Source organism: Nelumbo lutea, chromosome 4 (genome assembly GCF_056320005.1).
Source record: "Nelumbo lutea isolate HS-2025 chromosome 4, American lotus-T2T, whole genome shotgun sequence".
NCBI lineage: Eukaryota > Viridiplantae > Streptophyta > Magnoliopsida > Proteales > Nelumbonaceae > Nelumbo > Nelumbo lutea.
Genome location: NC_142687.1, coordinates 1,264,757 through 1,292,072, shown reverse-complemented (window position 1 = coordinate 1,292,072; position 27,316 = coordinate 1,264,757). Strand labels below are relative to the sequence as shown.

The 27,316-nt window shown below is 43.0% G+C and overlaps 1 protein-coding gene and 1 pseudogene across 2 annotated transcripts; one reads left to right on the top strand and one right to left on the bottom strand.

The window, feature by feature from the left end:
* Positions 1 to 3,408: 3,408 nt before the first annotated feature.
* Positions 3,409 to 9,338, top strand: LOC148853307 (calnexin homolog). 2 transcript variants are annotated; one of them, XM_088983774.1, is made up of 7 exons: positions 3,409 to 3,568; positions 3,836 to 3,934; positions 4,033 to 4,102; positions 7,292 to 8,421; positions 8,524 to 8,595; positions 8,729 to 8,845; positions 8,960 to 9,338. In XM_088983774.1, exons 2-7 carry the CDS (start codon positions 3,854 to 3,856, stop codon positions 9,095 to 9,097), a joined length of 1,608 nt encoding a protein of 535 aa, XP_088839900.1. In that variant the 5' UTR covers positions 3,409 to 3,568; positions 3,836 to 3,853; the 3' UTR covers positions 9,098 to 9,338. The 2 variants fall into 2 exon arrangements, with proteins under 2 accessions (XP_088839900.1, XP_088839901.1); XM_088983775.1 differs by having other exon boundaries at positions 3,444 to 3,757.
* Positions 9,339 to 16,614: 7,276 nt separating this feature from the next.
* Positions 16,615 to 27,210, bottom strand: LOC148853306 (uncharacterized; annotated as a pseudogene).
* Between the last annotated feature and the right edge of the window lie 106 nt (positions 27,211 to 27,316).

Genomic DNA, 27,316 nt, shown 5'->3' with positions numbered 1-27,316 from the left:
ATTAACACCCATCTATTAGTTCCCCACACATGCTAAAGTATTTTGCGTGCATATGGACTGGTGTAATCTTCTCATGCGGTGGTTGGTTATGTGGTCATACAAGCATGATCAACAGATCCGGACTCCTTCCAGAAATAATCATTTAGGTCTAATTTCATTAAGCTACTCTTATAGCTGGGGTGAGGGGTAAAATTATGAAAATGGCCATGTTCTATGTCCTAGTCCTCCTTTTTCATTGTTCATCTTCTTCTATTTTCAAACATTGGATGCAAACCAGCAGCGGCATTATCATAATTTACTACTAACGTTCACTTGAATTGAGCCTTTATCAACTCAACTCTGGTTTACATTCAAAGGTAGAATAAGATGAATAGTAAAAGGTAATCCAAATATGGACACATTCATAATTTTACCACTCACTGTAATGCTAACTTTAAGGAGTTGGGCTTTAATGTATATTTCTGAAAGTTCAATTACTAATTTAACTTTTTATGACTGGTACAGAATCCAAATCAAGTATTCCCTTCATATAGTATGGATATCGATATACACATTAGTATAAGGGCATATGTTGTGTGTGTACAAATAAATAAGAAAGAGTAAAAGCTTAGAAAAAAGAAAAAGACATAGGATTTTGCTACTGCATCTATTTGAATGTCATTAACTTATTGATTGAACTTAAGAATTGAAATATTTGGACAGTTGCTATCTGTAGGCATTAACTCTCGGGTAATACAAGTATACATCAGGCTTGAGTTACTAAGTTAGGGTTTAAAATACTCAACCCAAGTCGATCCAAATTGCATTCCTATGTTGATATGGTGCTAGTATTAACTATGATTATAGTTTTAATGGATGCATCTAAACAATAAGATTCGTTCCGCCTTATTTCTGGTTTTGTGACTTGGTTCTACCCGAGTCCCGACATTTGGTTCAAAGTTTGGTTCCACTGGTTCTAGTTCTTTATTTTGTGTTTCAATTATATCAAATTAGGACAAATTTTAATTATCCTGAACAGATTTAGGTGGTGTTCAATAAATCTGAAATCCTAAAGTCTAAAAAGCAACAACCAAAAAAAAAAAAACCTCCGAAAAGGCTCTAATGACGTGTGATTTGAACGCTTCCTATTGGAGGACTGTTCGAACATTGGGAGTGATGTCGCCTGGTCGAGCTGCAAAACAAAGTAGTCAGAGTGTTCCGATGTGCTTTACCCAGTGTGGGCACTCCAATGCTTAAGTTAGTGATGGAGATTTGAGAGAGTTGTGAGCTTAATAACAATGGAATTTGAGAGCTAAATTGCACGTACCTTGTGAACCTAGAGGCAAGGTCTTTATATAGTCAAGATGTTGTGGGCTTCACAATACATGTTCGAGATCATCGGCTCGTCTAGTTTGAAGTTGGTTTTGCGCTCGAAGATGAAATTCGAGTAAGCTGATAAGGCTTATCCAAGTCTATCCGATTCGAGTGGCGAGAAGAAAAAACCAGTTGGCGTATACCATGATACCAAGGAGATAGGAGACAACTAGCTACGTGGCACCGCGGTAGGTCAGTGGATGTAGCAAGTTGCTCGAGCCTTGTTCTAGCTGGGTGACCCGAGGTGGCTTGGATCGTTGAGGTGTCACCACATCATCTTGTTGCTCCATGTATCGTCACATCATTAGATGAGCCAAATTATCCTTGATCAGGTTCTAAAAGCAATCGGCAAAAAAATGCTTTTATGCTTTTATAGATAATTGAATATAGTGAAGTTCAACAATCTAAATGCTCTTACATCTGAAAAATGTACATTTTACAAACTTACTCCTATTTGTATATCTTAAAATAACCTCTTTTCAACTCACTTAATATCAATAGTTGATTACCTTATTTGCCCTCATTTTTTATCAATAAGTTTAAATATAAAGAATAAATTTTGTGCTTAGAAAATTTCAGAAATATTTTTGATACCCTTTATGCTTTTTTACGTAGTATAGATTATTGCTTGCCTTAATAATTGCCTATCATTAGTCATTTGAATTTTTAACCATTAGATGCTTAGGCAAGTTCTAAAATTTCACTCATGGATTTGCTTTGAAATCCAATGTCTACTTGAAAGATTCCAAAGCTTCTTTATAAATTTGCATCATTTGAAAATTGTTTTTTTTTAAATAAATTTTAGTTGGATAAATTACAAAGACCCCCACTATAGGGTTAGTGACAAATACCTCCTATACTTCCATTTGCAACAAGATCCCCTTAAACTTTTATGTTTCAATAAAGAACCCATCCATTAACAAGATTCTTATTTATCTGTTTAAAGTTCTTTTTTTTGTTAAATTTCAAAATTGCCCTTTTATTTTTAGATGAAACGATGGCGATACATTTAAAATAATTGGTGTGGCATATGTGTCCACAGGTTATTTTTCTTTGGAGATGGTGATAAAAAAATATATATTTTTTTGACCATGGAGATTGACTTTTTGGTAACATTAGATATTTTATTGTATTTGTAGAGCAAGGTTTAACCGAACTAGCTGTTCAGTGGCCTATGGAACCAATGAGGAGGTTCCATGCCAATATTAAATACATGGGGCGGGTCCGTATCTTTTATAATAGGGCCCATGAATTTATTACTAATATGGAACCTTATCATTGGTTCTACAACCCGCTGAACAGCATTCTATTTAACTAATCCAAATTCATATTTATATCGAACAATTCTTCTATGGTGAAATGTTAACTAAAACAAAGGTTTTTAAAACAGGATCGAACAGTGAACAGTTCTAAGGAATGGTTTTAGCTAGTTTGAATAGACACTTCGTTCTACCTTACAAAATAAAAAAAAAAAAAAAAAAATCATTGTCTACATCAACGATTCAATTGCTCGGGTCAATAAATCACCGAACAGTGAAAGGGAACCGATTACCTAACCGGCTCGCAAGTAGTCATTCGGTCCTGTACGGTTTTAAAAACCATGACTACAACTTTTGAGAGCAATGTAAATTTTTTGTCAAATGTTTATTTGATATCATGTTTGTGTAGGGTAGAGTTTAGATGTTTGTGTAGGGTAGAGGAAAGGGGGAATGAATGGCTTGGCCCATTTTCATCATTTTAAAAACTTCATTTTATGTTTATGTTACTGGAAGAGGGCATTTTGATTATTTAGTGACTTCCGTCAGCATAATTAACGGTCAAGGGATATTTATTGCAACTTCAAAGTTCAGCGAGTCTTTATCGCAAATTAAAGCGAGGGGTACTTGTTACGGATACAGGGCGAATTTGTAATTTGCCATTTTTCCTTTTTACCCTTCCAAATCGTATCAAATGTTGCTCCAGCCAACAAAATTGTACGGAAAGAGCACGTGGCGACATATAATTGGATAAGTTCACGTGGCTTGTAATATCATTGGTCGAAACAACTCGAAACCCGTCTTTTTATTGTGGCAAGGTAGGTCCTTTCCCTCGGCTATTGATTCTTGTTACTAGATCAGATCCATCATCCACGATCCGTTGCGCTATCGAAACTCGCAAGAGGGCGACTCCTTTACGATTACAACATCGCAGCTCTGACGCCGATTTCTGACTCAAGGTAACATACCGTTTAAGTCATTCCCCTAGCCATCGGATCTCCTTTTTGTATCTGCTCTCAGTCTGTCTAGAATTTTCCTCGTCCGATATCTATTTCTTCGGTAGCTCACGGTTATATTGGGAAGGCTTTTTAGTCTAGACTTCTGCGATTTTGGGAACTTGGGAGACTTGATAGATAAGGCTTGAGCTAGTTAAGTTTTTCTTCTTCTTCTTCTTCTTCTTATTATTATTATTATTTCTTTAATCATCGGCTGGTGCTCTCTTATAGGGTTATGAAATCGTTCTGATGGAAACTACACAAATCTCTCTGCAATTTATCTTCCTATTGATCGCATGCACTACTGTCCGCCTCGGCGCGTCCGATGCGGTAAGGGAAAAAATATATCTGATAGAATCTTGGTTTTCCTTTTGCCCTCGTTGGAGAACTTTGTGGTGTCTAATTATGAATATATGTTGTTTCCTCAGCTGTTTTATGAGTCGTTCGACGAATCATTCGAGGGACGATGGATCGTTTCAGAGAAGGGGGACTACAATGGTATTATTTCCAGTTGCTAATCTAGTACTCTCGTCCGTTGTTTTTTTTGTCATTTGTTTTTCTTACCGAAGAATTTGCAAGCTGATACCTTTGTCATATTTTATTATTGCCAAGGACATATAATTAATTATTAACTATATATGACTGAATTTATAAAGTTGCAAGTTTATCAAGTTCTAAGCGTGGATCGGAGCAAAGGAGTACCACGAATTAATATTTGTTCATCTTGCTCTCCCTTTGCGTTATGTTCCTTTCTTCTTTAATAATAATAATTTTCCTCTTAAACATTGCATTGTCTAAACCCAGTTAGATTTCTCTGTGACATTATTAGTAATTGTAAATTTTAAGTGGTAATCTCGATTTAAATTAATAGAAGAAATACCATTCATTAATTTCCATGCTTCTCCAATGGTTTGGGTAATCAATAAATCCTGTCCGTTTTCTGTGGCTTTCCAGAACCATTGATTGCAATCAAGTGTCTCTGGCTTGCCATTTTTACTTGTTCATTATGTGTAAGAAAGAACTTAAGAGGAAATGTGTAGGGATGACAAACGAGTGGGTTGTGTGCGGGTTGAGTACCAACCCACCCATATGACTCGCTAAAATTCAAAAAACTAAAAGGTGAGCAATTGCAGAAAAACAATGAAAATGATAAAAGTTTAAAAAAATTATATATATTTCAAACCAAAAATGGAAATTGTAACACAAAAAGCGATACAATTTTTTAAAGAAAATTATATATTATAGCCAAAATGATAAATTAAAAAAATACTAAATAGAAGAAATTACGAAAAGTGATATTCATTTTCCTTTTTTTTTTGGGAAAAAATCAATCTCAGTTTCAGATCCTTAAACTGATTTTGAGTTTCAGGAACCAAAAGGAAAAAAAAAAAAAAAAAACTCGAACACTCTGATTCTATGTTTCAGTTATGCGTTTCTGAAAATGTTGAAAAGCAAAGTCCTAGCAATATAATGGCGGTTTCTAAAGGCTATAATTTGAACTAACACCACCAAAAATTCTGTTGGGTCACAGAAAAACGATCCAGATGTACGGATATTCAGGTTCATTTGTAAAAAGTACAGAGACAAAAAATTAAAATTTTATTTCCGTGAGTTGTAAAGTAAGAAAGTCAGGTGATTCAGATTGAATTCTGAGAGTGGAATAGAGAATCTGATTTGAACGAAAACATTGTATGGCATCAGAGAAAAATCTGTCAAGAAAAATGAGAAACTTGATATGGTGCTAAAATAATTGAAAGGTAAAGAGGTGATTAGATAGAACAGATCTAAGGGAGATGCAGAGAAGTGGAGCGTATAGTTCCAGTTGATGTTGTGTGGAGTGTGTTCTAGCTCCGGTTTACAGGGAGGTGAGATGAGGTTGGGTTGTAGTGGGAGAAAGAAAGGCCTCCCACCTCTCTCTCTGTTTCTCTCAACTTTCCCTCTATCTCTGTGCATGTCTCCTGTTCGAATTTTGAAGACCACTCTTTTTCCATTTCTCTTAACCCTCTCTACCTCTGCATCTGCGTCTCCTGTTCAAACTTTGAAGACATCTCTGTTGATTTCTCTCAACTTTCTCTTTCTCCACCTCTGTGTCTCCCGTTTTTACTTGGAAGAGCAGGAAAGGAACCCTTTTTCCATTTCTCTTAACCCTCTCTACCTCTGCATCTGCGTCTCCTGTTCAAACTTTGAAGACATCTCTGTTGATTTCTCTCAACTTTCTCTTTCTCCACCTCTGTGTCTCCCGTTTTTACTTGGAAGAGCAGGAAAGGAACCCTTTTCCCAATTTCCCCTCAACCTTAACAAATTGACCCTATGAGTACCATTGAACCAACCCACCGTGACCCTTGCTTTTTGACCCTAATGGGTATATCTACCCGCTGATGGAATGGGTGTGTCAACTGGGTTGGGGTCAAAATTGCCAGTCCTAGAAACATGCATTACTACTCAGACATTTGATGTTATTGTCCCATTGATCCATCATAGTGGTTAGGACGTTTTCTCCAATTCTTAAGTAATAACATTTTGTTTGACCACTCAACATATGCTGATGGAATTATGCATCTTTCATTCTTGAATCACATGTGCACATGTCTGCATTCTTGACGACGTTGGCTTGCTTCTTTCATTGAAAAAAATACCACCTATAGGAATGGAAATTGCATTGATTTTGTAGCCCATGCTTGTGTTTCTTACAATTTGACTTGATTGCATTGTTATCCTTTCTGTGGGTCATGGGCATATGAAGACAAAACATATGGTGCTCTATGGCACTTGCTACAACATAACTCAAATCTGAATGCACCAATGATAAAGCAACACCTCATAGTGTCATATTTGATGTTGTTAAAATCTTTAATGGTAAGTACACCTTGTGGAACGTGAAATTACGCCTTTTGTAATGTGAATCGATGAAAAGTAAAGACCATGTGATGTCTTTAATGTGACTAGTTGTAACATGCATCAAATAATTGAAATGCACTGTAATTGGACTCTTAGATTTATTTATTTGCCTTCATCAATTCATTTATTCATTTACCAGACCAGCATGAATTTCCGTTGAGGTGTTGCACTAGTACTTGCTCCACCTATAATAATCTGAGTTGATGTGGATATTTCCATGATTGCATTCTTTGTTTTTCTCATTACATAATTTTTGTTCATTTCATTCCTTCAATGATGCAAGGTGTATGTATGACCCTTGGGTAGGGCTGCAAAGGGATTGAACTAAACTGGATATGGGTAAATCCTAATTTAATTCATTTATATTTGGATTCAAATTGAATCTTATCTACCAGATTTATATTGGTTTTGAGTTGAATTTGGATTGCAATTGGATATTGAATAATGGTGTATCCATATCTGATTCGATCTAATTATAAACAGATCAAATTCTGTTCACCGTTAATTGGATCAGAGATGAATTTGAGCTCCGAGAAATGAATACCTTTTGCTGCCCTGCCCTTAGGCCAAATAGAGAATAAATGATGCATTAGTGGATAGGTGCATTGCTTTTATGAGGGCATTTGTGTACTAGGCTGATTTTCTATAGAAGATGAAACATGTTTACCTGGTCTTTTTTCCCGATTTCTTTCTTATTCATGGATTCTATCCACAAACACGGGCCCCTATCATTTGTCAATGGTTTTCCAATTGCACTTTGTGCTGATCTCTCTGTGTATTTGGTACCAGGTGTATGGAAGCATGCAAAGAGTGACGGTCATGACGATTATGGGCTTCTTGTGAATGAGAAAGCAAGGAAATATGCCATAGTGAATGAGCTTGACAGACCTGTGGACCTCAAAGATGGTACAGTTGTCCTACAATTCGAGGTTCGTCTTCAGAATGGGCTAGAATGTGGAGGAGCATACCTGAAATATCTGCGACCTCAGGAGGCTGGTTGGAAACCCAAGGAGTTTGACAACGAGTCTCCTTACTCCATCATGTTTGGACCTGACAAGTGTGGATCCACAGATAAGGTGCATTTCATTCTTAAGCACAAGAACCCCAAGAGTGGCAACTTCATTGAACACCACCTCAAGTACCCTCCATCTGTTCCCTCTGATAAACTATCCCACGTTTACACTGCCATTCTGAAACCTGATAATGAATTGAGAATTTTAATTGATGGGGAAGAGAAGAAGAAGGCAAATTTCTTGTCAGATGAAGATTTTGAACCAGCACTTATCCCTCCCAAAACCATTCCTGACCCAGATGATAAGAAACCAGAGGACTGGGATGAGAGAGCAAAAATTCCCGACCCAGATGCAGTTAAGCCAGATGACTGGGATGAGGATGCTCCCATGGAAATCGTAGATGAGGAAGCTGTGAAGCCAGAAGGATGGTTGGATGATGAACCTGAGGAAATTGACGATCCTGATGCATCGAAGCCAGAAGATTGGGATGACGAGGAGGATGGTGAATGGGAGGCACCAAAGATTGAGAACCCCAAATGTTCTTTAGCACCTGGTTGTGGTGAATGGAAGAAACCTATGAAGAGAAACCCTGCTTACAAGGGAAAATGGCACGCCCCTCTCATTGACAATCCAAACTACAAGGGTATTTGGAAGCCCCAGGAGATCCCGAACCCAGATTATTTTGAGCTTGAAAAGCCCGATTTTGAGCCTGTAGCGGCCATTGGCATTGAGATTTGGACAATGCAGGATGGTATCTTGTTTGACAACATCTTGATAGCAAGTGGTGAGAAGGTTGCAGAATCATACAGGGAGACTGCATGGAAGGCAAAATATGAGGTTGAGAAAGAGAAGCAGAAGGCTGAGGAAGCGACGCCAGGTCTTTCAGATGGGCTTTCAGGCATTAAGGTGATGTTCTGGTCTTCCTTTCTTTTCATCTTGCTGAGATTATTTATTTTATTTGTTGATAGATGCTAATGAATTTTAAAACTATCGGATTCAATCTTGCAGAAGAAGGTATTTGACCTCCTGTACAAGGTGGCAGATATTCCTTTCTTAGATGCATACAAGCCGAAAATCTTGGTGAGTCATGAAGCTGAGGCCGCAGTCTTTTCTTACCATTGAATATTTGTTTTGTGCAGCTTCATAAATTTCATTATTGAACATTGATTAAAATCTTGTTGGAAGTTTATTAGTTACTGTACGTCTCTTGCAGGATCTAATTGAGAAGGCAGAGACACAACCGAACCTCACCATAGGCATTCTTGTCTCCATTGTGATAGTTATCTTGACAGTCTTCTTTAGGATTCTCTTTGGTGGGAAGAAAGCATCTGTGAGTTTTCATTTGGCGATGCCCTTTGCCCTTTATCTCTTGAACTTAATGATCTGCTGTATACGTCCATCGATAGCTTTGGTTCTGAGGTTGTTTGTGTTTCTATGCACGCAGACTAAGGTCACTAAGGAGACAAGTAGTACTGTAGCTGCAGAGGCTACCAATAATCAGGAAAGCAGTGGAGAGAAGGAAGGAGAGAACGAAAAGGAAGATGCTGTTCCTCGTCGGAGGTCTACCAGACGGGATAATTAGAGAATTGACTAATAGTTTTTAGTTGGAAAATTTTGAGCAGAGTGGTAACCGTGGCTAAATTCTCTTGGTTAAAGGCCGTTATTACTAAATTTTTGTGCTTTGTGTTGTGTAGTGTAAATGAGAATATCTGTGGTTCCGATCATCAATTCCATCCCCATCTTTGGGTTAAGAAGTCACTTACGTAAAATTCCCGTACATTGATAAATTGTTATTGCTATCCAAGCCAAGGTTTTCTCGGTCATAATTCTTTTTCATGTGGTGACATAATGTATTGCTATCCCGTGGATGTCATTTCTTGTTGTTTAAAATGGGATTTTTACTTGTGTATTTTTGGCTTCATGGGCCTACACAACAGGGGTAGCCCATCCCCCTGGTGGCAGCGGGAGTTGATGCTAGGTCTCTGCTACAAGCCTACAATTGATCCACCATTAGATGCTGTTGATCTTTCATTTGCTTTTGTTTCATTGTCCTACTTTCGAACCGCGAACTTTAAACTCTCGGAACATGGGTATTGGCCTATTGGGTATTCACCTACTATTAAGGCTTCGATCCACGCTAATTATTAAAGCTCAATGACGATCAAGTTTCAAAGTGTTGGCTTTACCTTGTACGATTACCAAAAGAAACTCGAGGAAATGAAATGGATGTGGCTAAGAAACTTACAAATTTTAGAAATTCTAAAGTTTATACGTTGTAAATACATATATATTTTATTCTATTGCAATTTTGCAATTAACAAGTAATTTATTATTGTGAAATGTACATGAACCCATTATAACTTGTATAAAATGCTTATACCCGTGAATGCGAAATGCATTTGAATTGGTTATTATAAATTAATAGTAATGCACCCAAACTTAAATAAAGATATTATATTATACAATATCGTGGTGTAAAAGACAATGTAAGTTCCTAGATGTCACTTGTCATTGGGCCCTGTAAATTTGACATTGTTAGTTAACCGTTGATGAATCCACGGTCAGTATTCATCCTCTTTGTACGGTTGGGATTAAGAATGAGTGGTCAGCTCAGTTCAGAATTCTTAGCCCCACCATATTGGGGATGAATCATGATCATGGATTGATGTCAAATTCATGAGCAAGATACCGTTTATAAGGGGCTGTAATTTCGTAATTCTGCATTATGCCGCACTGTATTTCTCCTCAATGTAATTGACTGATTAATGACTACAATGACTTTGTGCAAAGCTGAACCACACCACCTCACCACCCTTTTCTTCTGTTTGGTTTATCCACCTCACCAACTAGCGGTATGTTCCCAATTGGGCCCAACCAGTGCAAGTCGAATCTAGGCATTATTTTATTTGTGCTCCTTCCTTCTTACACACTTGCACAAAATCATGGTTTTTAAAATCAGACCGGACCGGAAAAACCGGTGACCAGTTCCATTTTCCCCTAAACCCGTTTTTTCCCCAAAATCATTGATTTTGGTCAGCAAATCGCTGAACCGGCTGGTTAATCGTACAAACGGTTTTGACCATTTTCTAATTTTTTAATTTAATTTTTTTTTGTCAGAACGGGCCGGTCATTCAGGTCGAACGGTTGGACCATTCGAACTCGTAATCGAACCCCTGACCGGTTCAGGCGCTGGTTCATTTTTTAAAACCATTCACAAAATAATTCTTTGTGCTCTGCTACTACCTCGCTGTTAAGGGCCTAGGAGTGCAAGTCGGACTGGGTTAGGTCGGGTTGATGTCAACCCTTACCCAATCCAAATTGTTGAACCTCCATCCTTAACCCTAACCCAACCCTAAAACTTCAGGTTGGGTTAGGATCGGATGAGTTTCAGGTCAGGTTTGGGTTGGTCTTCTATGGACATTTTTATTAAAATAAACAGATGACTTCTAAAGTCTAAATTGGCCAGACCATGCATCATTTGAATGACTTCCAAGAATAGAATTCACCTAACGCATAGACGAGCAAGCGCCCAAATATGGGATATCATTGACAAACAAGAGGTGGTTAAGTTTAGGACCACCCCTTAAAAGTCTACAAGTCAAATTTGTGATGCAACTTCTCTCAAAAAAAAAAAAAAAGTTTATGACGCAACGACTGCTAGTTGCATATAATAAAGAGAAAAGGCGAGAGGGGGCACCCTTCCCAAACGTTTAATGCTAGGATATTGAAATTTGCAACCATGGGTATTATTTGTGTAAAGCAGTGAAAACACTAACAAAAGGATAGGTTAAAGACTCATTTGGAGAGGAGGTTTGAATAGGTGGCAAATTTGAATGCTTCCTTACAATGTGGCAAATTGGCCCGCCTATGGCCTACATCATGCTTCCTCACAACAAAACTATAACAGGTTGTGCACGAAAACAACCTAGATTCAACTAAGAATGGCAACGGGGCGGGGTGGGGCTGGGTTTTGCCTTCCCTGTACCCAATCCTGAATCCAAATTTCCCTCCCTGTTTCCGCCTCAAACCTCGGTGGGGCTAAAAGCCCTAACTCGATCATCATTCCCCACAGAGAATGGGGATTCCTGACTTTGCCTCACCTCGCCCCGTTTATTCTTACTTGTATATTTATTAATTTATTTTTTGAAACCTATCTAAAACTATTTTATACTATATAATATAGTATATATAATATTATAATACAATAATATATATATATATATATATATATATATATATAATCAGGGCAGGATGGATAAATACCATCCCGACCTTAGAGTTTCGGGTTTTCCCAATCTGCTCCGAAACCCGATTAATAGTCAAAAAAACCCATCCCAGTCCGTACAGGGTAAGGCAGGGCCCATCGAAACGGATGAAATTGCCATCTCTAAATCCAACAAGCGAGCTTTTTTTCTATAGTTTGAATCAAGTAGGGGGGTTCCCTACATGAATTCACCTCTTTCTACCATATGGAGGGATGTAGTGGCCAGTTCAATTCAAGACTAGGGAACCCACTGGATTGGCCACAGTCTTAATACGATTGTCTATCAGCCATATAACCCACCTTCTACCATATGGAGGGATATAGTGGCCAGTCCAATTCAAGACCATTCATCAGGTAGGGAACCCACTGGATTGGCCACAGTCTTAATACGATTGTCTATCAGCCATATAACCCACCTTGTACTGTTGGAAGGGTTGGACGGGGGGGGGGGTATTATACATAAATAGTATTACTTAGCAGACGTGGTAAATTGTCTTTGGCCATAACTTTTACTCCTTTTGAGCTTCATAAGACTTGAGTAGTTGACTGGAAGATTCCTGTTTGTGGGTGTGTTGGATACAAATCCATCTCATAGCAGACATGTAGGAACCCCAAGTGTTGATCTTGAAAGGCATCTTTTATATATTAGTTAAAAAGGTAAAAAGGAAACTCGTACGATTGCTGTAAAAGTAGGCTAAACTCCAATAAATGGCCGGTCGAGAAGGTCTCTTTGTTCAGTTTGGTAGGAAAAAAGATTACTCTATGTCTATGTGGTTTATTTTTCCAACGAGCGAAGAACAGCTCTGTGTTATTAATTAATTGTGGATACCGCAATTAGATATTAAAATTATCCACGATCCGTCTAAGCAAACAACAGACAAACTAGTCCTGTGTAAAAGTAAAACTATATAAACCATCACTCAAGTATGGATATGCTTAGTACAGTTTATGATCTTCCTTCCCGCATCACTTCCTGAAAACGTCTTTGTTAAATTGAAATTGATGCCCGAAGAGAAAATAAAGGTTGAATGTTGCCTTCTGTCCATTGTGTTTTCAGGGAAAGAAGATCCAGTGCCATTGCGTCAAGGCTCAAGATGGAAGATAGAAATCTTTCACGGTTGCATCCACCAGCCTTGAAGAGAAGTTAATTAAAGACAACCCTGTGTACACTGATCGATCAAGTGCTTCAGCAGCTCCAAAATTACATCCATTTTGTTGTATATCTTTTACTTCCAAATCTGGTAGCGTTTCCCCACTATTCGATTCACACCCAGGACCTTTAGGTTAAATGGTTCTTTGAGATGGTATTAAAGCTACTTTGATCAAGTGGTCTAGTGTTTGGTTTTCATTACCTCCATTATAATTAATTAAGTTTCAGCAGAAGGTATGGGTGAGTCTATGTTTATTCACATTTCAAATTCAATAAGCCCTTATGTGAGGGGGATGTTAGAGAATATCAACCTATTCAAGGACCTTATCTAATAGTTTAAGCCTTTAAATTGAATGATTCTTTGAGACTCCACCTCCCCAAACCCATACCAAATTGGATTCTCAGAATCTAAATTCTACTCTAGGGCGGATTGGGTTCAGAAGGACCAAAACCTACTTCCAATTTTCTATACATTAATTTCTATTAAATATAAATGATAAACACACAAAATAACATATGAAGCAACATCAAAATTTCTAACTATTTGATTGAAGTATAGAGGAAAACATATAAGTTATCAATTATCTTTTACATGGTTGGGTTTGAGCCATAACTGTATCCTACCTTTAGCCTACATATTATAGATTATAAAAAAATTCCAGAACCCTTCCACACCCTCAAAATTAACAGGCTCCATTGAAACGGATAACCAAAAGGTAGAGTGGAGATTGCCAATCTCTATGCCTCCACTCGTGTATCAAAACATTTGCCATTCTCCGCTGATTTCCATTGCATGGCTGCAAATTACAATACCAGATCGTGAACTTGTGAGTTGTGACACGGAATATTGAGCCCACTACCCAGTGAGAAAGGCTACTACGTTCACTGGACTTAATCACCACTCTTTTGGAATCTTTTCCAACAGTGTAAAGGCACAATGCTTTTAATTTAGCGCACTGTGGGGGTATTGGATTGGGTTCACCTTCTCCACCGTGTCGGGACGTCTAAACTAAAACAAATAGTATGTAAGGGTGATCATTGTTACAATCTCACCCCCAATAATTTTCCAATCTCCGTGACAATGCAATGGCCAATGAGATTCAAGATCAAGGAAAATGGATGGTGGGGACAAAGGGGAATGGGGGAATAGAGAGTGTAGGATAGTTCCCGTCATACCCGGCGTATGTTAGGTTTCTTCTGAACAGTCTTTTGCGATTTGAAAGGTTGACGTCGTTTTGATCACTAATTTGTCCTTTTTCTTTTCGGGACATGAGACCGGAATGCCAGCTCCTACCGGTTTGTGTCGAAGACTGAGTCCTGACAACAACCAAACAGAGCCCACCAGCTTTGACTAGGGTCAACACTGTGCCTGTGTGTGTGTGTGTGAGACCGTCAGCCGAGCCCGAAGCCGCAGCCGCAATGTAGTGGCACAAGGCACAACCAAAAGCATCTCTCTCTCTCTGCGACTCGGCTCAACTCTAAGTTTTTACTTTTAACAGCCAAATCCCAAAAACAACCCCCCATTTCAATTCGTAGTTCTTGATCAGACACCACACCGCCAAACCAATTGATCATAACTTTCTTGCTGGATCACATCATCATTAATTCTTCCTACGAATCGTTCTAATTCAAAATCGAGATGAAATCTAAATGTGTTCGAACGACTTGTAGTTTTACGGAGAGAGAGAGAGAGAGAGTCATAGAGCTTGTATATGTGAAATGAATCTATTGATGATCAGTATTCAAGAGAATCTGAATTATATGTATCTGTATCAAATAAATTAGAACAATTTTTTACAAAAATGTAAAGATTCAAATTAAGAATGCTCCACAATTTTCACAAGCTTTTCTTTCCCTTGATTTTAAACCTTGTTTTTGGTTTTGAAGGAGGTTTTGTGGAAGTAACGTGAAGGTGTTCTGGTCTCTGAATCTGATGGGTCCCTTTCGACTGATGGGCTGTCTTCCTTCTCTTCATGCTGAAGGACGAAAGCTTCCTCCTTTCGGACTCTCGTATCGGCTCAAGCTTTGGTTTCCATTGCCGAGATCGAGACCCAACAAGCTGCGTATAATCCTTCTGCAACTGAGGCGTTGTGCAGACTCTATTTTTGGATTTGCTGTGATTGTCATCCTCTCCTTGATCGCCTTTTATCTTCCCCTCTATCATCAATTTCGAAATGAACTCATCCGATACTCGAATCTGAAGGGATCCGGATGGAGTTTTTTGAAAATCGAAAGGTTGACAATTTGCAGCCTTCTTGACAAACTCGTGCTTAGAGATATTACTCGATGAAGAGGATTGAGACGGGAAGGAAGCGAAAGAAGCAATGGTGACGAAGGATAGGACGGACTGAAAGAAATGCTTTGGAAGGAGAAAGTACTTGTGGCCAAGCTTGAGTTCGTCGTTCTCGGAGAGAGCCGGAATCTTCTGACCTATGTAGAAGGAATCGGAGTGGCAGACGAGATGTTTTGGGAACTCAAGCATGAGCTCGGAAACGTTGATGGGTCGGTGGTAGATCTTGACAAGGCCGTCTGATTTGATGAGTTTGATGGTCTCGACCGGTGTTTCAGACGGGAGCTGCACGCAGGAGACGTAATTCCCCATCAAATGAAAGCACCACGGGATCATATGGAAGTTGAACAACTTAATGCCCATGATCTCATAAGCCTCGAAGGCCAGAAGCCTGGAGGAGGAGGAGGAGAAAAGAAGAAAGTAGAACCGTAGAAGCCCAAACCAAGACCAACAAAGGAAGTGTCTTTCTCCTTTGGGGGTTGGGGTTGAAGAAGAAAAAGCAGAGGGATGGAGTCTAGTATTTGGGGGCCGGGGTAATGTTTTTGATCAAGGCCGCGGTATTGGTATGTATATATATGAGAGTGCGCGTTTGTGCATATACACGTGTGGTTTGAGAGAGAGAGAGAAGAAAAATCGAGATGGGTCAACAAAGAAGCCAGATGGGATCAGAAAAAGCAAAAGGAAGAGAGGCAGCAGCAGCAGGGCCAGGCCAGATGGGAAACAGCGAGGTCAGAATTGTGGTCGTCGCCTCGTCGGTGGTACCCCTTTTTCTTTTTTCTTTTTTTTTTCCTTTAAATTTTACCGCGCTTAGGCCTTAGGGTTCGTGTTATGGTATGGATGATTGAATTGAATCACATGTTGATGAACACTACAGTCTACAGAGATGAGAGACCAGACAGATGAATAGGAATATATAGGAAGAGGAGAGAGAGAGAGAGAGAGAGAGGTGGCAAGTAACTTACTAACTTCATTAGAAAGAGAATCCCTGGCTAGATTTGTTCCAAAGCTAGATTGGACTGAAAGTTAATTAGGATCTGCGAAAGCTAAACAGCCAATAAAAGGAGATATCATACTAAAAATAGTGGTAAACCGGTAACCAATCAACCAGCATTCATCAAAATTCACGGGAGTTCTGAATTCTGATTGGTCAAAGCTTGCTTTGTTAAAAACGTGAAGTTTTTGACAATTATAAAAACCTCTCTTACAGTTTTATTTCAGTAAAAACGTCTTCTTTATTCTTTAGAAATTCAACAAATACCTCCTTTCCGTTCAAAATTAAGGCGGAAAACGTTGAAGAGATAATCATTTTTTTGAAATACTTATTTTATCCTTTTACAAATTAATGTGCATATGTTTTTACTAAAATATCCCAATCTCAGCAACTGCTCGAATACTGTTCATTTTCTTCCTCAGTTCTTTCCAGTTTTTACTAAAACAACCCTCTCTCCTTTCTCAGTCCTTTGCTGCTTCTTTTGGGGGTAGCCGGGGCTCCGGCAAGCTGTCCGTATTATGACCCGGTTTCACGATCGAGCAGGGCCGTTGAACAGGTTCCTCTGTAGCTGAAGGTTTGTGATGGGAAATGAGAAGAGATTGCCCAGGCTTTCAGGTCCAGGTAGTTCAACCGGTTGAGCCGTGACAGTAACCGGTCGACCGGTCCTGTGAGATGGATGTACGACATTGCTAGGTACTAGAGCTACCGAGGCAGAGACGGAGATGAGAGAATGTCGGAGAGGTCGTTGTGCTTGAGGTCAAGGCAGGTTAGGGCTTGTGATAAGAATGGAGGGACTGAACTAGACAGATGGTTGTGGTAGAGAATAACATTGGATAACGACGGGAGAGTTTCGATTGTTTGGGGAATCTGGCCTCTCAGTTGATTGTAGCTGAGATTGAGCATTTGAAGGCTCCGAAGCTCCGCAAGATTTGCCGGAATCTCCTCGGATATGAAGTTACGGCTAATGGCAAGAAATCAGAGGTTTTCAACTGTTATAGTGTTTGAGGGCAAGTACCAATAATTCTACCGGAACAATGGAGAGCTCGGCTAACGCTGAAAGTTTACCAATTGTAGGATCGAGACGACCGGTTAGGCCAGGAGAACAAGCACTAGGATCACCTAGGTTCAAAGCAATGACCTTGTTGGCTTCACAGTACACACCGGCGAAGTTGCACGAGTCAGAGGTGAAGTCATAGGAGGAGAAGAAATTCGAGCCTGGCATGTCGTTTAGGGCTTTCCAAATTGACTACAGGGCCAATAAATTGATAGAGAGCAGAGACTGCAGGTCCCCCGAAGCTCTTCATCATCTCCATCTATGAAAAGAAACAGAGAGAGAAGAGATAAGAGAAACCAGGGAGGCAGGAAACTTTGGTTTGTCGACAAGGGTCTGTAAGGGTTTTAAAGAGGAAGGGATGACCTTTTCTGCTACTTTTCCATGAGAAGAACCTACAGTTTTTCGCTGAAGAAGATAAACAGTGTTCGAGCAGTTGCTGAGATAAGACTATTTTAGTAAAAACATATGCACAGGTAAAACAAGTATTTTAAAAAATGATAATCTCTTTAACGTTTTTCGTCTTCATCATTAATGGAACGGAGGTATTTATTGAATTTTTCAAAAATAAGAGGGGTTTTTGCTAAAATGAAACTATGAGAGAGATTTTTATAATTGTTAGAAACTTCAGGGGATTTTGTATTTTACCCTAAATAAAAAGAGGTAGACAATAGCGTGTGATTTCCTTCTCTATAAAGAAGTTCAACTTAAGATCATTACGGTTTCTTTTCTTTTCTTATTTTTTGTTTCCATTTATACCTCTTTTTCTACCATACGGCCAATCACTGTAATTTAGCTTTTAGTTCCTAAAGCACATACCTCTTATATTTTTGAACACCAATTAAATTCTATTGTCTGATATTGATTTCTTTTTCAATTTTTTTTCTTGGTTAATTATATAGATATATTATAGATATAGATTCTACTATAAAGATGAATTAACTTGGTATTTCAGCTTTTTTTTAATGAAGAGAAGCGTGAGACCGGGTAAAGCTTTTCAGTATTCAGAACTGAGAAGCGTCCTCTTCGCTCTGGTGCTGCTATAAAATACCTTTTGACGCATGTATGTTTGACTGAAACTCTTGTTTAGTTGTTATTCTTTGTATCACTCACACACACAAACAAACAGAAGGTAGGCAGTCCAAGGTAGTAGGTAGGTAATGTTGGGAGACGGAGAGGGGGCAAGGGCAGCCCACAGCCGATGCTGAGGAGGCACTAGGCAGTCCACCTGACTCTGTAGTTTCTACGACGCCAACGGCCAACCAAATAAGGCCGAGAATCATTCAAAACAGATCCCGCCTTTTGCGAGGTTGAATCTTCTGCACCTGCACATCACCGCATATCAAATGGGCAAATCAAAGTTTTATTTAAACTTTAACCCCTCCCGGCCCCCTCTTTTCCGGGACAAGCTCCATTAGCTTAATTAATATTATAAACAATAAGCCAATCACCCCCTTTTTTCCTTATTTATAATTTTTGGGGATGGCCAGCCACAGACCGAGTGACAGAAGAATGTGCACACACGTTGCTGTAGGGCCCAGTAATTAAAGGACGGGCTTTAGCTACTGAGTTTGGATTAATATCAACATATTTAGCAACTACTCGGGAGTCGGGACCTGTCCTTTCGTAATATAATCCAAGTTGTATAATATAATCCACCATATATTTCCGAGTTTCGATGCATGCATGTCACAAAATAAAACACACTTTCCACAGATAAAATATTGGAAAGCCATATGGATAACGGATCCAGTGAGTGGTTAATTATTAATCATACGGTTGGTCAGCTTAGAGGACAGACCATCTTGATTCCCAATTTTGCTATGTTTGACGGAAACAATAATCTTAATTCTCCAAATCTACCGCACGTAAGTTTTTTTCCCCAATACCATTGTTTCGCTTTCTTGTAATGAATAATAAGTATTTTCATAGTGGTTAAATATTACATAAAAGGGATAAGTGCAATAAATATATTCAATTTTGGAAGTTAAGTATGTGTGTTTGTTCTGTGTGTGTTTATTTGTATTTTTTCATTTTTAAACGTTTATTTATATTTTTTTATTTTAAATATTTTTTTCTCTCTCTTATTTTAAGATTGTATTTAGATGTGATGTAAATCAAGAATTGATGGTGCGCAATCTGATCGGTCTTAGCTGTCAACGACCTTGCCTCCGACTAGAGCAACAGGGAGCCTGAAACGGAGAAGATGAGGAATCTCCAGGGAGGAACCCGGTGAGATTGCTCCGAAGCTCAAGTTAGTATTCTCTTGAAGGCAAGATAAAACCAGATGGCGCAAAGTTCACATTGCCTTGTTCTTGGGGGGCAGGGGGCCTTTTATAACCAGCTCGCACACTCACTCCTAAACTTCTGTCAGGTCGGGTATGATTATCTCTGCGCTCCTGCCAATTCGGTTGTCATCACCTCTGCTGGCACAGAACCGCCACTGCTCTCTTTGTCGGAGCCGTCTCTACAACTGGAGATGGTAGTAGCAGGTGGCAGTGGCAGGTGGCCCTTGGAGTGCGGCTGTCAAGCGTCAGATCCCAAGTCAGTCAGGTGCGCCGCCCTTGGGTACGGACTTCCTCGGTGTCAAGCGAGGTATAGTTGTTCAGTTTGGCGTCCTGGAGGCGAAGTGCTGGAGTAGTGAGCGAGGTGAAGTCTTGAGTTCGGATAGGGGAATGTCCCGAACTGTCATGGGGCGGGCCAGTTTGGATCGTTGCCTTGTGTGAGGCTCGGGGCCTAAGGGAGAGTTCGGGCTACTGGTAAGGAGTTCGGACTGCTGGTTCCTCCCTTCGGTGATCGCGCCTTGGGCACACTATTGTGCCGAGCTATTGCCTTTGCCACGTGTTGAGTGATTACGAGGTCGGGCCAAATCTTCTTTCATCAATTGCCCCCCACTCCTCGTGCTAAGGGTCTTGCCCTAGCGTGGGGAGTTCGCGAGGTGGCAGTTGGATTTGTCCCGTACTTCAAATTTCGGTTGACTGATAGCGCGAGGTGGGTTGTGAGGGTTCTTTGGGTTTCTCGAGCGCCCAAAAGATGGGAAATGCGCCGACCTGCCTACAAATGCTGACATATGTGACAGCGCGTGCCTTATTTCAAAATTTCAAAAAGTGCGCCGCTAAGAGACGTGACAACACGCGTTTTATTTCAAAAAGCGCGCTGGGGGGGGGACGGGACAACAGGCGTCTTTTCAAATTTGAAAACGTGTCGCTGTCGCCTTTAATGTAAGGAGACGTGTACTTTCAGTTTCGAGAGTCGTGTGGCCAGTCACGTCTCGGTCTCAGGAGATGTGCGGTCAGTGCGACTGCGGGTCGTCGGATTGGCTTTGATCTGAGTCGTTGATTCTTGGTTACTGTGGGTATAAATAGTGGGGGACCCCAGTTGCTTTGTCACTTCTACGCTTTGCTTCTAGAGCTCATGTCTAGGATTTTAGTTCGCACTCAAGATTTTAGCTCGTGTTTCAAGCTTTCGCAGTCCGTTCAAGCCTTTTTTCGGGTGAGTACTTTCCTGGAATCCTTCTCCTCCCGATGTCTAGCTCGGATAGCTCAGACAGTTCTTCAAGGGGGTCTAATGCAGGTTCTAAAAACGGAGTTGCATCCCCCGACGGTCTTAGCGAACCTGTGGTAGAACTTGAGGAAGAGTTCGAGCCCGTAGGCCGAGTCGCCTTGGGCAGTTTGGCGTCCACCTCTCGTCGAGGTCGGATGCTAGACAAGTTTGGGACCTCGACCATGACGCCCGAGGGGTTTCAATCCCTTATTACCCAGTTTAACTTGCCTGGGGAGTACGCCTACTTCATACCTTCGGGCAGTTTCCCTTGGGAGCACAATCCTGATGAGATCGTGATATTCCGGGAGCAGCTCGCTGCGGGGTTGCGCCTACCTTTCCACCCTCTCCTTGTCGAGGTCATGAACCAGTTCGGCATTACTGTCGGCCAGCTTCACCCGAACTCCATTCGTAACTTGGTCGGGACAATCTCCCTATTTTGCAAACAGGGCTTTCCTTTAGACTTGGAGATCTTCTCTTCCATTTTGATGCTTAAGAAGCAAGCGGGTCCCCATCCCGGGCATAGGTGGGCGTGTTACCTGTCTCCTCGCTCGGGTTTTAAGCTTTTACATGAACTTCCCAATAAGGTCCCAGCGTGGAAGTGGGACTACATCGGGGTGCGAAGTGTATTGGGGTGGTCGTTTCAGACCTGGTGGAGAATGGCCGCCCTGACTCCGGTGTTACGCTTGATAAAAAGACGGTGAAGGGCCTCCGGCAACGTTTGCTAGTAACGAAGTGTGCGGTGAAGACCCGCACAAACTGGGTCTAGCTTTTTTTTGACCCGGGGTCTAGGTTCCTGTACTAGGTGCGGGCCACCCCCTAAAGGTGGTGGTGAAGGCCACGCAGATGCATGATTCACTGGCCCTAGCGAGGTGCATTTGGGACTGGAAAGCATCAACGTGGTCGTTGGGTTCAAAGGACCCATCATACTTGTCCAAAGGTGGGAGCTTGAAGTCTCTGGGCATGGGGACTGCCAGGAGTTCTGATGCGAGGGGGGAAGGAACTGAGAGAATTGAGGCAGCTTTTACCTCCTCCAAGCTCGTCTCTTCCTTACCTATGAGCTCGGGCAGGACACGGGTGGCAGTTCGGCGACTTCGCCGGTGCCTTTGTTGTTGAGTGGGCCTAGTATTGGCGCTGCTGGCTTCTATGTTGCCGAGCTCGATGGGCCAGAATGTTGGTAGTCTGCTGCTAGGGCATTGAATCGATTCTTTGTGAGCGGGAACTCAGGCTTGGAGTGCCAAGGTGCTGACTTTGCGGGCGAGGTTCCCGACCCGCCTGCGAGTTGCTAGGCTGGGGGGATTTTCCTTTCCCTTCGGCCTGGGATGAGGCCTGACTGTTAGGGGGATTCTGGAGTTGGGAGGCTTCTCCTTGGTAAGGGCGTCCACCCTAAGGGGAGGCCTTAACCAACTTCGGAGCAGGGTGCCGAGGTGGAAGCAGTGACTGGTTTAGGAGTAGTCGGGGGAACTGCTGCTGATAGTGATGTTGAGAGAGGTGGTGTAAGACTTGGTGCTGTTGGAGTTGATGCTGCTGGAATTGTTGCATTTGGGCTTGCATTGCCCGCATGCATTGCATCAGGTCATCAAACTGGTTCTCGCGAGTCACCATGGGGACAACAGTTGGTTCAGCAAAAGTTGTTTCGATAGGGAGTGGAAGAGGGACGTTCATGGCAGGAAGGTTTACAGGCGCCACTGTTTGTGGAATATTCAAGCTGGGGATCCCATCCACCGGAAGGGGGATGGTGAACTGTCGGACGCACACCACGGTGACTTGGAGTTGTTCCCCGGTGGTGTTCGTCTTTGTGCCACGTCCGGCATTGCTGGAAGAAGCCATGAGTGTTGGGGTTTTTGGAAGAAGAGGATGTTATGAGAGTTTTAGAGGGAAGCTTTTAGAAACGTTTCCCACAGACGACGCTAATTGATGGTGCGCAATCCGACTGGTCTTAGCTGTTAACAACCTTGCCTCTGACTGGAGCAACAGGGAGCCTGAAATGGAGAAGATGAGGAATCTCCGGGGAGGAACCCAGTAAGATTGCTCCGAAGCTCAAGTTAGTATTCTCTTGAAGGCAAGATAAAACCAGATGGCGCAAAGTTCACATACCTTGTTCTTGGGGGGCAAGGAGCCTTTTATGACCACCTCGCGCACTCACTCCTAAGCTTCTGTCAGGTCATGTATGATTATCTCTGCGCTCCTGCTAGTTCAGGTGTTGATGAAGGAAGATTTGGCCCGACCTCATAATTATGCAACGCGTGGCAAAGGAAACAACTCGGCACAACAACGCGCCTAAGGTGAGAGCACCAAAGGGAGGAACCTGCGGTCCGAACTCCCTACTAGGAGCCTGAACTCTCCCTTAGGCCCCGAGTCACTCAAAGGACAGTAACCCGAACTGGCTGCCCTATGGCAGTTCGACACACTCCTCTCCGAACCGGCCTGCCCTATGGCAGTTCGGGACACACATCTGAACTCAAGACTTCACCTCGCTTTCCACTCCCGCACTTCGCCTCCAGGACGCCAAACTGACAACCGTACCATGCCTAACACTGAGGGGCGGCGCACCTGACTGACTTGGGATCTGATGCTTGACAGCCGCACTCCAAACGGCCACCTGCCACCATCATCTCCAGTTATAGAGACGGCTCCGACAAGAAGCAGTGGCGGTTCTGTCCTAGCAGAAGGGATGACACCCGAACTGGCAGAAACAGAGGTAATCATACCCGACCTGACAGAAGCCTCGGAGTGAGTGCGCGAAGTGGTTATAAAAGGCCCCCTACCCCCAACAGCAAGGTATAAAAAACTTTGCGCCATCTGGTTTTATCTTGCCTTTGAGAGAATACTAACTTGAGCTTCAGAGCAATCTCACCGGGTTCCCCCGGAGTTCCCTCATCTTCTCCGTTTCAAGCTTCCCGTTGCTCTGGTCAGAGGCAAGGTCATTGATAGCTAGGACGGTCAGATTGTGCACCATCAATTGGCGTCGTCTGTGGGAACCGCTTCTAAAAGCCTCCCTCTAAAACTCTCTTACTCTCTTACCTCATCTTCTTCCAAAAACTCCAACACCCTTGGCTTCCTCCAACAATGTCGGACGTGGCACAGAAACGACCACCACCGGGGAACAACTCCAAGTTCCCGTGGTGTGCATCGGGCAGTTCATCATCCCTCTTTTAGTAGATGGGATCCCCAGCTTGAATACGCCACAAGCAGTGGTGCCCCTGAACCTTCCTGCCTTGAACGTCCCTCTTCCACTCCCTATCGAAGCAACTTTCGCTGAACCAACTGCTGTCCCACCGGCGACCCGCCAGAACCAGCTGGACGACCTAATGCAATGCATGCGGGCAATGCAAGCCCAAATGCAACAACTCCATCAGCATCAACTCCAGCACCACTAGGTACTACACCACCTCTCCCAACACCATTATCAGCAGCAGTTCCCACAGCTACCCCTGAACCAGTCACTGCTTCCACCTCGGCACCCTATTTCAAAGCCGGTAAAGGCCTCCCCTCAAGGTAGACGCCCTCACCGCGGATAAGGTTCCCAACTCCAGAACCCCCCTAATAGTCAGGCCTTATCCCTAGGCCGAAAGGAAAGAAAAATTTCCCCCGCCTCGCAGATCGCAGGTGGGTCGGGAACCTCGCCCACAAAGTCAGTACCCCGGTGCTCCAAGCCTGAGTTCCCGCTCACGGAGAACCGGTTCAGCACCCTAGCAGCAGACCAACATTCCGGGCCCATCGAGCTCGGCAACACGAAGGCCAGCAGTGCCAGTACCAGGCCCGCTCAACGAAGAAGACAACGAAGTCGCTGAACTGCCACCCGTGTCCTGCCCGAACTCAGAGGAAAGGAAGAGACGAGCTCGAACGAGGTAAAAGCTGCTCCAATTCTCTCAGTTCCTTCCCCCCTCGCATCAAAACTCTTGGCAGTCCCCATGCCCAGAGACTTCAAGCTCCCACCCTTAGACAAGTATGATGGGTCCTTTGACCCCAACGACCACGTCGAAGCTTTCCAGTCCCAAATGCACCTCACTAGGGCCAGCGAATCATGCATGTGTGTGGCCTTCACCACCACCTTCAGGGGGTGGCCCGCACCTGGTACCGGAACCTAGCCCCCGGGTCAATAAGAAGTTGGGCCCAGTTCGTGCAGATCTTCACCGCACACTTTGTTACCAGCAAGCGGTGCCCCAGATCCAAGGAAAGTATCTTCGGGGTAGTCCAGAGGGAAGGAGAATCCATCCGGAGCTACATCAAGCATTTTAATGAAGCATGCTTGCAGATACCGCGATTAGACCCGCGGTACAGCTCGCGGCGGCCAAAAGAGGGGTAACGCACAAGGAGTTCAAATGGCACATGGTGGCTAGCTAGCCAGCGACTGTGGCCAATTTCCTCAAGCTTGCGGAAAAGTTCATGAGAATAGAGGAAGAAATCAACCAAAGAAATGAAGGCGGGGTCGAGAAAAGAAAAAGGGAAGGTGAGCTCTCCAACCCAGGCGACAGAAGAAGGTAGACTCGAGAGGCAAACTGAGATCTTGATGACGATCAAGGACGCCCCTACGTAAAGTGGCCACCTCGCTTAAAGAGTAATCCGAACGAGAGAAATAAAAATCTATACTATAGTTTTCATAGAGATCTCGATCATAGTACCGAACAATGTAATAATCTCCGGGATGAGATAGAGAGACTCAACCATCGCGGATACTTGAGAAATTTTGAACAACATAATGATAATAACAATAAGGCAGGTCGGCAAGGGGAACACGGAAAGGATGCCCCCGAGTCCAGCAGCAGACCGACCGAAGCCTTGCAGTGACCTCCTCCGCCTCTAGAAGAGAGGCCAGTTCGGGGAACCATCCATGTAATAGTAGGAGGTTTGGTGGTAGCAGGGTGCACTTCGGCAGCAGCATGGATGTCAGTTTGTGAGGTAGCCCGAGAAGAACAGAACCCTCCTAAGAGACCGAAGACAGAAGAACCGATCTTTTTCACGGAAGACGACGCGCGAGCTATCCACTATCCCCACGATGACGCGCCCGCCATAAAACTAAGGATCAACGACTTCGAAATCTTGCGCATACTTGTGGACTCAGGCAGTTTGGCGGACATCCTCTTCAAGTTAGTGTTTGACCAACTACAGTTGCAGAGAAGCGAATTGAAGCCCGCTTCTTCTTCCTCATCAAAAGGCACTTCAACGACACCCGAAGGTCCTGCCTTGCCCTCGGAATCAAGCTCACCATCGACAGCGTTGGCCATCTCCTGAGTTATGCGTGAAGTGGATATGGCACTGATATCGAGCTTGGGGTATGTGTTCCGGATCATCCACCGGCTCAGATTAAATCTCCTCCTGTACGATTCCACCATCAGGTCATCAAAGCGCGACAATGCGATTTTTCCTTCAACGACCTTCTTCTTAGCATCTTCGATGCCTTGGGAAAAGATCTGCGTTTTCTCCCTTATGTCCTCCTGAAGGTATTCGACCTGATGTTGCAGGTCCAGCCTCAGGTCCGCCATATGCTTCACAACCACCCCCATGGCATCCCTCTGAGACCTCGCCTGCCTGGCCATAGCAGCGCGAGCAGCTTCCTCGGCAGCATGAGCAGCCGCCTCAGCAGCTCGGGTAGTCGCCTCAGCGGCACAAAAAGCCTCTTCGGAAGCCCGCGCCTGCCTCGAGCTCCTCTCCACTTGGGCCGCTAAGGCATGAATGGAAGAGTTCACCTACCAAAACAAACAAGTGATTAAGAGAAACGACAGCAAGAGGGATAAAAACAAAGAAGCCCGACAAGAAATTTGACTCACCACCATAGCATGAGTAGTGGCACGATAGGCAATCTGGTTCAAGGGAAGATCAGTCCACGCTGTGATCTCCTTGGGGAAGGTGGCCTCCCTACTCTTCTGAAGAGCATAGTTCGGCGACAACACGCTCCTAAATTCTCCTTGAGCTCCCGAGCCCGAGAGACCAGTTCGCGTACGAGTGGACCCGGAGTAAGCGGTAGCACTAGAGTAAGCGGGGGCACCCATATGAGTAGTCTCGGCATAAGGGGCCCCTGCCGCTTCTTGCATTGAAGGAGCCACCTTGGGCTTCCTGGGTGGATCCTCCAACGTATAGTTTGGTACCTGAGGCTCCGCATCCTGGGGCAGCTCAGCACGAGTTCGCTTGGCGACCCGCTTCCTCCTCTTCATACCTTGGAACAGGTGCCCACCGCGAGTCCTCTCCGAGTCCATCACACCTGCAAAAAAGAGTTCGACATAAGAAAAAATGAAAAAACAAAGCAAAACAAAACCTCTTGAGCAAGGAACCTACCCGAACTCAATCCGGCCGCAATGAGCTTTGCCTCCGTTAGGTACTGATGGAATTTTAGCCCTAGCCATGCCCATTGCTGAAGGCCCTTCACCGTCTCTTTATCAAGAATGACACTGGAGTCAGGGGCAGTCATCCCCCACCCGGTTTGAAAATGCAACCCTTGTGCACTTCGCACCCCGAAGTAGTCCAGCTTTCACGCCGGGACCTTGTTGGGAAGTTCGTGTAAGATCTTAAAACCC

What these genes read in the sequence shown, in the direction of transcription:
- LOC148853307 (XM_088983774.1), top strand. Translation starts at nt 3,854, where the DNA reads ATGGAAACTACACAAATCTCTCTGCAATTTATCTTCCTATTGATCGCA. An exon ending in AGAGAAGGGGGACTACAATG is followed by an intron (nt 4,103 to 7,291) that starts GTATTATTTCCA and finishes ATTTGGTACCAG; the next exon opens with GTGTATGGAAGCATGCAAAG. An exon ending in ATGGGCTTTCAGGCATTAAG is followed by an intron (nt 8,422 to 8,523) that starts GTGATGTTCTGG and finishes TCAATCTTGCAG; the next exon opens with AAGAAGGTATTTGACCTCCT.